The sequence below is a fragment of the Temnothorax curvispinosus genome, unplaced genomic scaffold, assembly GCF_003070985.1.
Source record: "Temnothorax curvispinosus isolate PA1 unplaced genomic scaffold, ASM307098v1 QBEX01012030.1, whole genome shotgun sequence".
Lineage (NCBI taxonomy): Eukaryota > Metazoa > Arthropoda > Insecta > Hymenoptera > Formicidae > Temnothorax > Temnothorax curvispinosus.
The window spans coordinates 8337-19995 of NW_020221810.1; the positions used below are offsets into that span (position 1 = coordinate 8337).

The following is an 11659-nucleotide window of genomic DNA, read 5'->3' on the forward strand; positions in this document are numbered from 1 at the left end:
ATTAGTGCACGTCTGTGCGTGTGCTGCTGCATGTGTGGGGGGGTGGGGTGGGGTGGAAATGCTCCTGGACGAACGTTCTCGCAAATGATGAAGAGGACCCTCAATGATATGACTGCCCGCGGTCATCATCATGAGGGTCCTCTGAGGTGGTCGGGCAACGGACGCGCTGGTCCTCGACACTGCAAGACAGGGGCCCTTATTTCATTGGTGCCGCGCGATTCCGCTGCCCGACTAGGATGCGTTCTTTTCCGGGAGCGGGAAAAACCCCGGGGTGGGTGCATGCCCTAGTCTAACGAGTTTACTCGTGGGTTAGTTAGCTATGTGTGGAACCCCTCTCCGGATAGAGGCGGTCCCTGTCTCGTCTAATTCGCACACGTGCGCGTGTGCTGCTGTATGTGTGTGAGAGGGGGGGTGGGAATGTCCCTGGACGAACGTTCTCACAGCCGATGAAGGGGACCCTCAGTGATATGACTGCCCGCGGTCATTATCATGGGGGCCTCCCGAGGTGGTCGAGTGATGGACGCGTTGGTCCTCGATATTGCAGGACATGGGGCCCTCATGTCAATGGTGCCGCGCGATCCCGCCGCCCGACTAGGGTGCGTCCTCTTCCGGGGGCGGGAACACCCCTCCTGAGATGACCTACCGTGTGTCCTGTGTCTTCGGTTTACGTCTTACTGTTGCCTCTGCGTGAGGACTGTTACATCTCGTGAAGTAATACCTTGAGTCTCCCATGTGATGTAACCTATGTCCGGCGTGCTGCATGTTGGGGAGAGGTTTTTTAGTGGGTGCAAGCCCCACATAACCTGACAGCCGGGGTCAGGAATGCGCGAGGCATTTTTCCTTCTTCCTCCGGAAAAAAAAACACACAATCTGTTCTCATCTTTTTGTTACACCCTGTATGATTATGTATGAAGAAAACATTACAATATATTAAATGTGCCACAAAAAAATATCCCAACAAAAAATCATTATTCAATTATTTATAATTATACTAAATGGTTGCTTTAATTTTACAAATTATTGCATATTGCAAAATATAGTATGTTAAGAAAAAGCAATAAAAGACAAAATGTATATATAATGCACAACATTATTAAGCAGAAGATTTCGCCCGGTGACAGAAAATGCCAATATTTATCTATTTTGAAGAAAAAGTTTTGTAGCGTGCGAAATAAATAAAATATAAACTTTGAAACATATATGTAGAGGAGACCGGGGTAAAGTCATCACTATTTTTTCGGTGTCGATTTTTAACAATAAAACAAATAATTTTAGTAAAATGTAGTATACCGTTGTAAAGAGTGAACCCTTGGCTACAAAATTTATACGGACATTTTTTGCCTACGTCGCTTTGTTCAACTGGTATAGAGTGAAAACGACAAAGGTACAAAATTTGAAATGTCAAAACTGCTGGGGCGGAGTCGTCACTCCATTCTCGGACTAAATTTTAAATGAAAATTCATAATTCTAATCATGAAAAATGATAGGATAGGGGAGACCGGGGCTAAGCCGACACTATTTTTTCAAAGGCAATTTTTAATATTTAATTAACATTTTTAAGCAAATTCAATGATATATATTTAAAGAGTGTTTCTTCAGGTACAAAATTGATTCAGGAAGTTTTGCTGTACGTCGCTTTGTTTTGCCGCCAGGAAAGGAAAAGTGACGCGAAGACAAATTTTCGAATTGAAAAATGACGGGGCGAACTCGACACCCCGCCGGGGCAAACACAACACTTTGTTTGATCGACACAATTTGATCTGGAACTTATTTTTTTATTGTTTAAAAATAAAAATACATTGTTTATCAAATGAAAAGACATTGTGTATTAGAAACAAAAAGTCGGAATAAAGTAAACAATTATTTAAAATAATGAGAAAAAAAAAGATTAAACTTTTAATTATCTTTTTCTGAACTGTCTGAAAAACAATTTATACACGTTTAAACACACAATTTAAACTCGCGATCAGATGTGCGCACACATTCGTCATGAGCCATACGGTTGCATAAGATGCATTGTTTGTTATTAGAAGCTAATGAAATGTTTTCCGAACACACGCAACAGATGTTCCTTAAATCGTCATCGGAATCGGACGAAACAGTGACCTTTTTTGCGATAATGTCACTTTAGGTTAGTGTCGTCTTTGCCCCGGTGGCGTCGTATCGACTTAGCCCCGAACGTCGTTGTTTACTTTTGTTACTCCAAAAATATATAAATTTTGAAAATATGCAAAAATTATTATCGGATTCATATAAAGCATTGAATTTCCCATCAAAATCACTTACCGGTAGATTCGCAAGAGTAAAGCTCGATGAAAGAGTAGACATTTTCGAGAGATCAGAAAAATTACTTTTCACTATCAAAAACACTTATGTCGCGTTAAAAATTACACTATAACTCAGAATGTTACCAAATTCCGTTGATAATACTGGCACATAAAGACGCATTTACAGTAGCAAAAGCAAGTTTCTACGATAGATTTAAATTGGCAAAAAGCCTAGTGTCAAGTTTGCCCCGCTGTCGGCTTAGCCCCGGTCTCCCCTACATTTTATTAATTTATTTATTTTTTAATAGAAAAATGGAAACATTAATTACACAATGGCGGAAAATAATTACAAGAAAAGCGCACACAGTTATGTGCCCTATGCTCGCACGTTTCTCGTCAGCTCTATTCTGTCATCTCTGAGCATACGCAGCACATATTACCCGAGTACTCGCCGAAATTCGACCACTGCTGCTTCTTTGACTTTGATTTTCGCCGGAAGCCTCCATGATATGGCTTGGTGACGACTTCGACCCGGACACAAGTTTTAAGTTTGGTTGCTCATAAAATATTAGAAATCAATGAAAATAAAAGAACTTCACTGGATTCGTGTTCAGCATGCATTACTCTTTGGAATCACTTACTTTGAGATTCGGAGACACAATAATATTAAGGGTTTTTATTTAGAATACGGGCCTGAACACGAATATAGATAAAATTATGTTCAATCGACGCGTTTTTGCACGACTATAATTTTTTAGAGAAGCGTTCTTGGCAAGACATACTCTCGGTGGTTTGCCATTGCCTTTCGAGAGGAGAACGAGCGAATATAATTTTTGGCTCTACCGGGAATTGAACCCGGGACTTCGGTTCAATAAACCAGTGCGCTGTCTACTAGGCCACGCTCGTCTCATATATCTCACCACTTTCGTTTAAATATGCTAAATTCAGCATTTTATGTACAATTATACTGTTTGAAAAAAATACATGCCTCTTATTTTTTTACATTTGAATTGCGTGTATAAGCGGAGTAGGATACTTTCAAATATTCTCTTGTAAGTTTTATATTCTTATAAATTCTCATGTTAAGATTTAAATCTATTTTTATCTGTAAGGGACATAATGGCATGCTCCTGAGTGATCGCTGCGAGCTCTTTAAGCCATTCATCTAATATAACAGCACATAGTACAACATTTTGTACTGGGCTCACTTCAGTTGGCGATTCCCACGAAGTTTTTGTATATCTGTTAAAAAAGAAGATTATGTTTAAAGCCTAATCAATAGCATACATCTATATATTGCATATCGATTTTCAAGCATTTGTATTGGAATAAAATTCTTATTGCATATTGAGATAAAATAAAATCTAAACCAAACAATTGTATAAATCTATTTTATGTAAAAATAAATAAATTTTTTTTTAAATCATTATTCGTTAACGTTTAATAGTATACACAGTCTCACTTTAAAATCTGTTAATATTTTAAATATATACAAAAATATATATATTTTAATTAATGTAAATATATATAGTCATATAGATCCTCTTATAAAAGCGGTACGAAACCCTGGAAGTTGGCTGAATCGCGTTTGCAATTGTTACCGTGTCATTGCGAACGTGATTGGTCGTCTCGATTCAATCAATTAATTGAGTGTACAAATGTTTTTTGCACAGATAATAACACATAAAAAACATAACAAGGCGCGCGCGAAGCGCGCGCTATAATCCATATTAAAGAGAGGGAGAGAGCGAGCGAGCGAATACAATAAGAAGATTCAACTGTATAAGCTCTAATGTCATAATCTAATCTAAAGTTATGTTTTTTACATTAAAAATATGGATTTTATCTATTAATAATTAATAATTTATTAGTAGTTTATTTGTTTAATAATCCTATAGTATTATAAATCTCTTATTTAATGTTATAAAAAGGTAAAAAAAGTAATATTAATTTTGTTCAAAAATATTTCAGAGAAGTATTTGGTTTTATTGTGGTTTCTTTCTCATTATTAATTTTGATTTGGATTGTCAGATTGAAATTGATTTGAATTTAGATTTAATTTAGAGTAAAGCAATAAATATTAATTAGATCTTATTTATACCTACACATATTTCAGTTTTAGCATTATTATTTTATTTTTACTGTACTTGTAGTATTTTTTACATTTTTTGTAATTTAAAAGAATATGCATATTCAATAGTTATTTGTGTAACAAGTGAGGTAAGATGAAAATTCCCGGGTGCGGTTACCGCACTCGCCTTCGGCTCGTGCGTAAACTCCGCACCCGGGAATTTTCATCTTTACACACGGCTTACACTCCCTATTTTATGTTGCAAGTGCCTGGAAAGTGGTCTATCACGCACGCGTAGCGTGCGTAATGGGGCACTTTCCATGCACGTGTTGCATAAAAATTTTTTTAAAAATATGTACAACTAGCTGGTTACCCGGGTTTCGCCCCGGAGGACATGTGTATTAAGACACGCAAATAGTCTCTCTCTTTTTTTCTCTCTCTCTCTCCCTCTCTAATTCTCCCTCTTCTTTTCTTCCCCTCTCCCTCCCCCTCCCACCCTCTCTCTCTCTCTCTCTCTCTCCCTCCCTCCCTCTCCCTCCCTCTCCCTCCCACCCTCTCTCTCTCTCTCTTTCTCTCTTTCTCTCTCTCCCTCCCTCTCTCCCTTTCCCTTTCTTTCTCCCTCTCCCTCTCCCTCTTCCTCTCCTTCTCCCGCTCCCTCTCTCCCTCCCTCTCCCGCTCCCTCTCTCCCTCCCTCGTATACAGTTCTTTAAGATTCACTCAATTATTTCCTAAAAAATTGGAAAAATTTTGTAACCGATTTCCAAAAAGATACCGGTTCTCAAAAAGATCGGTAACGAAAAACTATACAGCTTATAGCACTCCCCAGAAAATTCTACCCCTATATTATATACAATTCTTTGACATTCCGTCAATTATTTCCCGAAAAATTGAAGAAATTAGAAAATCCGGTTTTCAGAAGATCAGTAACAAAAAACTATACACACAGTGACACTCCCCGGGAAATTCTACCTCTATTTCATATACTTTTGGTAAAAATTCGGTCCATTGGTTTCCAAGATCATCGAGGACAAACAATCAAACCGACAAACTCTGTCTCTTTATAATAGTAGTATAGATATATTTACAATTAGCAATAAAATAAAATTATTATAAAAAATAATAATAATAAAATAATAATTTATTTAACGGAACGTGACGGGAAATGAGAAAGAAAAGTGGATACACAAAAGGGAAGATAAGATTGTAATAGATTAGCTTTTACTAAATAAAGAGAAGCAATTTCAAGAAAAAAATTTTGTTTTCTAGACGCCATTTTGTTAATTTTATTTCTATTTTTATTTTTTTAGGTATAATCAATAGAAGGAAGCCTAAGGAGAAGAAATATTTCTGAAATTTGCCAAAACCTTTATCCGTTCGACTGGAATCGTGGTAAAACCGTGGATTCGACAGTTTTCTTTATTATATTGGGACGCCGTTATTATTGATCTGGGAATGGCTTTTAATGAATTTTCTCATTTTATAATGTTATAATTAATACCCTTAACAATAAAAAAGTTTTATGTTCATTTGCGGCCTTGTTATAAACAATTAAACACGAGCTAATTTCTGCATTTTCAACCCTTCCTAGTCCCCTTAACTTATTTCAACATTTTATAGATTTATACCGCGGTGTTATCGAGTTTAAAACAGATTTTGACATTTTCGCTCTTTGCTCCATTATGTATCAATGATAAAGTGCCTAAAGATACTATTATTTCGATCGCTGTAACTTGTTGTATACGTTCAACATTCATGTTTGATAATTGATAGAGTAGATATAAACCATCAATCAAAATGTCACTAATCGTTGATAAATAGCGCTCAAGATTAAAAAAAATTAATTCTATTACTTTTTAGATATATTAGAAATTTATTGACATAATTTGTGGTGAGACTGCGTGTAAATTGATAAAACATGATATAAATTCTTTTTAATTATTTCCATTAATATAGAAATAAATTTATCAAGATTGCAGCTGTTTCTGCAAAACCTCTGTACGAGTAATACATTGAGATGAAATAATTTCTTTATTAAAAAATCTTAATCTCTTTTCTTATTCCGATAACATATAGAACAACATATAGAATGAAAATGTTGATTATCCAAATAATTTTTATTTTACATGGCCAAGTGACAAGAATCTGAAACATTTTACAAATCTACGCTGAGAAAAAAAATTAATTGTACGGACTAAATTTGTATAGTTGTTGATCCATCGGTTGATTGAACAATTATTAAGTTGCACTAAAAAAGATATAGTCATGTCAACCATCAAAAAATTTTTTAATCAAGAATTAGTTAATCCAACTAATGTTTAGTTGAAAGTATCGGATTAAATATTTTAGTTGGATGAAACACATTTTGTGTTTCTCAACAAAATTTTTTTCTCGGTGTATTCTATCAAATTGTAACATACAAAAAATAATTAATTTTTTGTATGTTACAATTAGATGAAAGAAACTGTCAACGAATCGGTTGAAAAGGTAGTTATAACGATTATGATAACTTTGGCCCCTCGAAATGTTAGTAGTTTTTAGAGGAATTTTTGGCGAGAAACACGGGAAAAATAGTTAAAAAAATTTTCCAAGGTTTACCCCACCTGAATCGAGATCTATAATTGTACGGTTCGGGTTTTCAATTTTCTATGCGAACCGAGATCCACCCCTATCCTGCCTGCGGGGGAAGGGCGGTAGCCTATACACTTAGACAGTTGTCTATCACACAATTAAAGTATTATTTAAAAATTTATATTATTTGTTTTTAACTTTAACCGTGTATCTCGAAAACTAAAGCAGTTAGCCCTATAAGACCTTATATTTTTTTGTTCAGCGTAAAAAATACTACAAGAAATACTACCATCGTCAAATCAAGGGGCCAAAGTTATCGTTATCGTGCCAGGTAGTTTTATCATTTCCTAAAGCCTTGTGTCTACGATACTAGAAATTGCTCCGAGATTTCGGATGGAGAAAAAATTGATCAATCACATTTAAACAATTCGGCAATTGACCAATGCAATTGGTTAATTCTTTCTCCGTCTAAGACCTCAGAGCAATTTCTAGCATCGTGGATACAAGGCTTAAAAAAGGCGGGTTAACTAACAAGGGGAAGTTGCGTACTTGGAATCACCGAATTGAAAAACATTTTTTACATATAGTATAGTACTCTACCAAAAGAGTACTTGAGCGCGCAAAGGGATAAGGCGCAACGCTCAGCCATTTCCGAGAAAAAAATTGTAAGTCTACGATTACTACATTGTCGACCCGAGTTCAATTCCTGTCCCTCGTAAAAAATTTTTTCAATTGCCTTTTGAAAATGCAAATTTATAAGAGAAAACAAAATTGTTGGTTACATTAACTTTATTTTACACAAATAAATAGTTATTGCATGAAAAAATTAAAAAAAGTGCGAGGGACAGGAATTGAACTTGGGTCGACAATGTAGTAATCGTAGACTTACAATTTTTTTTCTCGGAAATGGCTGAGCGTTGCGCCTTATTTCTTTGCGCGCTCAAGTACTCTTCTGGTAGAGTAGTATACTATGTAAAAATGTTTTTCAATTTGGTGACTCCAAGTACGCGGTTTCCTCTTATAAGTCTCGCATGTATTGAAAGCTGCAGTCAATTTGATGCTACAATGCTCTAAAGCGTTCTTCTTCTTTCTTAAAAAAAAGGAGAAAAATGTTTCAAAGCATTTGTAGTGTTAGGTTAAATGGACTGCAGCCAAGACTTCAACGGGTGTTGCAAAAACTCCTCTATATCCAAACATAATGACACCGCATGTTGGACATTCAATCTCTCTTATCTTTGACTATATAACCATGGACTGCCAGTTACCTATCCTCATAATGCTTCGATGTGTGAAAGACATGTAACGCGTTCTTACTGCCTAGGTGGCCAACTTTCCCTTAACAACCCTTAAATTAAATTCCCCATATCTATGCTACTTTCCGCAAACATAAATTTCTCGATAGATTTGACTGTTCAAAGTTATGTAAGATATTGTAATTATTATAATATCAAAATATCGATATTATAATGCGTAGTAAGTAATAAAAAATCTAAGACAATTTACCTATATCCAGATCCAACTATTTGCAGCTGATCTTCTGATATACTGGACGGTTGACTGGTAGAAATTGTTAGACTTGGACCTAAACTACCACTTGATCGTTTGAACATTTGTGTAAATGACGACGTCAAACTTCTTCTTTTTGGTTCCCCTGTAAATATTGTTGACAATATTTTAGCAATTTAGCATACATAGGACTTTGTATCTATGTCGCATACATGCAAAAATATTTTGTATCAATACATACATCTTTTGAATACTTCCAGCGTGCACAAAATTTCAGAAGATATGATTAATGCAGCTATAAAGTCAGAAAGAAAGCGAAAGAGCAGAAACAAGAGAAGAGCAAGATAAATGTGCAAGTAGAAACTTGTACATTGCTTCCTCATAGTTTTTAAGTGAGCAAGTAGAAACTTGCACATTGCTTCCTTATAGTTTTTAAGTGTGCAAGTAGAAACCTGCACATTGCTCTATGAGGAAGCCTGTTTTTGTATGCATAATTATTAGTAGATATTTATTAATTTGGCTTCCTCATAGAGGAAGCAATGCAGGTTTCTACTTGCACACTTAAAAACTATAAGGAAGCAATGTGCAAGTTTATACTTGCTCACTTAAAAACTATTAGGAAGCAATGTACAAGTTTCTACTTGCACATTTAAAAACTATGAGGAAGCAATGTGCAAGTTTCTACTTGCACACTAAAAAACTATGAGGAAGCAATGTGCAAGTTTCTACTTGCACACTTTTTTTATGGATAGAGTATCATTAAAGATATATTGGTGTTGAATTTGGCAATGATCAGTGAAGGGGTTACCAATTTTTGCCTAAAAAGTGTACAAATCATACACGTAAGTTTATATATAAGGTATCATTAAAGGGAGGTTGTTTCGAATTTGGCGAAGATTAGTGAAAGGGTTACCGATTTCTGCCTAAAAAATGTATAGGATAGACCGAGGCAAATCGGATTACTAATTAAAATTGCTCGTTTAAAATAAAATACTAACGAAAATTGTCTTACAACTTATATTAATTCGATTCGCCTCAATCTACCCTAAGTTATTTGATGGATAGCCAATCCTCAAAACCGATCCTCAAAAAATTTAAATTCGACGTTTTCGAACATAAGCAACACATTGGCATCGAAAACTTAAAAAACAATTTTTACTTCGGTCTTTCCTACCCCTATTTCATATATAATTCTTTTAAATTTGGTTGATTATTAGCTTTATATACGATCAAAATTATGGACCTTTAAAAGGACCCGAAAAATATAATAAAAATAGAAATAGATCGATATCTCCAAATTTGCAGAAATTAGAGCAACCACGGCTATTTCTAAAAAAATTCAAAATTATTTTTAAAAAATTCGATTTATTAACGAATAACTTGTACACTTTTTAGGTAAAAATTGGTAACCCCTTCACCGATCATTGCCAAATTTAACACTAACTTACCTTTAATGATATATACATATACTCTATTCATAAAAAAAAATTAAACTCGATATCTCAAAATTTGCGGAAATTAGGGCAATCATATAGACTTTTTTTAGATAAAAGACTTTTTTAGATCGGTAACCTCTTTATTATTAGCAATTTTTATTAATTCTATTATATTCTTCAATCTTTTGAAGAATATAATAGAACTTCAATCTTTTGAAGTTAATAATAAAAGGGTTCCCAATTTTTGTTAAAAAAAATAACCAAATTTATCGAAATTTGTATAACTCCAGAACTAATCAATCAAATCTTAACGAATTATATATGAAATAGGGGTAGAAAAGACTGAAGAATATAATAAAATTAGAAATAGCCCAATATTTCAAAATTTGGAAAAGTTATAGCAACCACGAACATTTTTAAAAAAATTAAAAAAAATTTTTTTAAAAGAACCTTGTTCGGGCGTCGCTTTCCGACGGTCGCCCTGAATCTGGATTTCGCTCAGAGTTGAGCGAGAAGCGTGGATAACGCGAGTCGTAAATTCGCGGGAGGAATGAGGATTAAAGCACTCGGAACACAGATTGCACAAAGAAATATATAGTCTTTATTTCAAGAACGGAAAAGACGCGAGGGGGAACAACGGATCGTGCGCCGCGGATTCGGAAATCTTCTGAGTCGTTCGTAATTTTCTGCCAGGTATCGCGAATGGAAATCTTGTCTCAGCTTCTCGCATCGAAGCCTCTCGCGGAGCGGAGATCTTGTACGCGTCGAACGGAAATCTTGAGCGCGCGGCAGAAGAACGATCGCGAGCGGAGCACGACCGGAAGTTTTCGGACCCCTCGCTAAGTAGCACACTTAATGAAAAAATATAAGTAACTTTGATTCGCACTTTAAGACGAAACGAGCGAGTAGCGATTCAAGCAGCGATTTAAGAGGGAGAGAGCCGTGCTGTCTTTAGACGAGGATTGATACGCAACGACTTTCGGCTATGAGTTTTGGCCCACGACTTGAGGCTAGGAATCCTCAGCAACGACTGACTGTCCGGCGAGCGAATTCGCCGTTTACCCAAGAGGGTTGTTTTTCAGGAACGAACGCGCGATGAGAGCTGAATCGCTATTCGTCCGTATGGTCACATCACGCGTCACAGCAGCCGTTTTCGTGCTTCGACAAATAAGGGAGCACTCTCGTAACGCGTGATCGCGATCGATGGGCTTCGAGGGCGCGGGGATCGCGGGGAACGTATATTTCGAACAAGTTCGACAGAGCTCGAACAACATAAACATCGGTATTTCTCGATGTTAAATATAATAATGTTTTCGAGCCGATGTTTCGCGTAGGAAAGTTCGACGGATCTCGAACAAACCTCTTTACTGATTATCGCCAAATTCAATACCAACTTTCCTTGAATGATACTCTATCGATTAAAAAAAAATTCGGCCCGATATCTCAATATTTACGAAAATTAGGGCAACCACGGACATTTCTAAGAAAATTCAAAAATTTTTTTAAATACACATACACACACACACACACACACACACATACGGACATGCGATTTTAATGCGATATTTCGACATTTTAGAACACTCTGAACATATTGGCATCAAAAACTCAAAAAACAATCTTTTCTTTGGTTTCTTCTACCTCTATTTCATATATAATTCATTTAAATTTGGTTGACTAGACCCAACTTTATACGCAATCAAAGGTTCATATACGAAATTCACGAAAACAAAGCTTCTTCTATGAGGAAGCAGAGAGAGAGAAAGAGAGAAAGAGAGAGAGAGAGAGAGAGAGAGAGAGAGAGAGAGAGA

General features: G+C 35.8%; 1 protein-coding gene across 1 annotated transcript in view; it reads right to left on the reverse strand.

Annotated features, from left to right (window-relative positions):
- Positions 1–3027: 3027 nt before the first annotated feature.
- The window catches only part of LOC112462185 (FTS and Hook-interacting protein-like), a gene marked incomplete at its 5' end in the record, with an annotated part of 56229 nt that continues 47597 nt past the window's right edge, over positions 3028–11659 (reverse strand). Inside the window, 3 exons of the mRNA XM_025027817.1 lie at positions 3028–3509; positions 8410–8557; positions 8654–8665. Coding sequence (XP_024883585.1) covers positions 3350–3509; positions 8410–8557; positions 8654–8665 — 320 coding nt within the window. The remainder of the gene's footprint in view (positions 3510–8409; positions 8558–8653; positions 8666–11659) is intronic.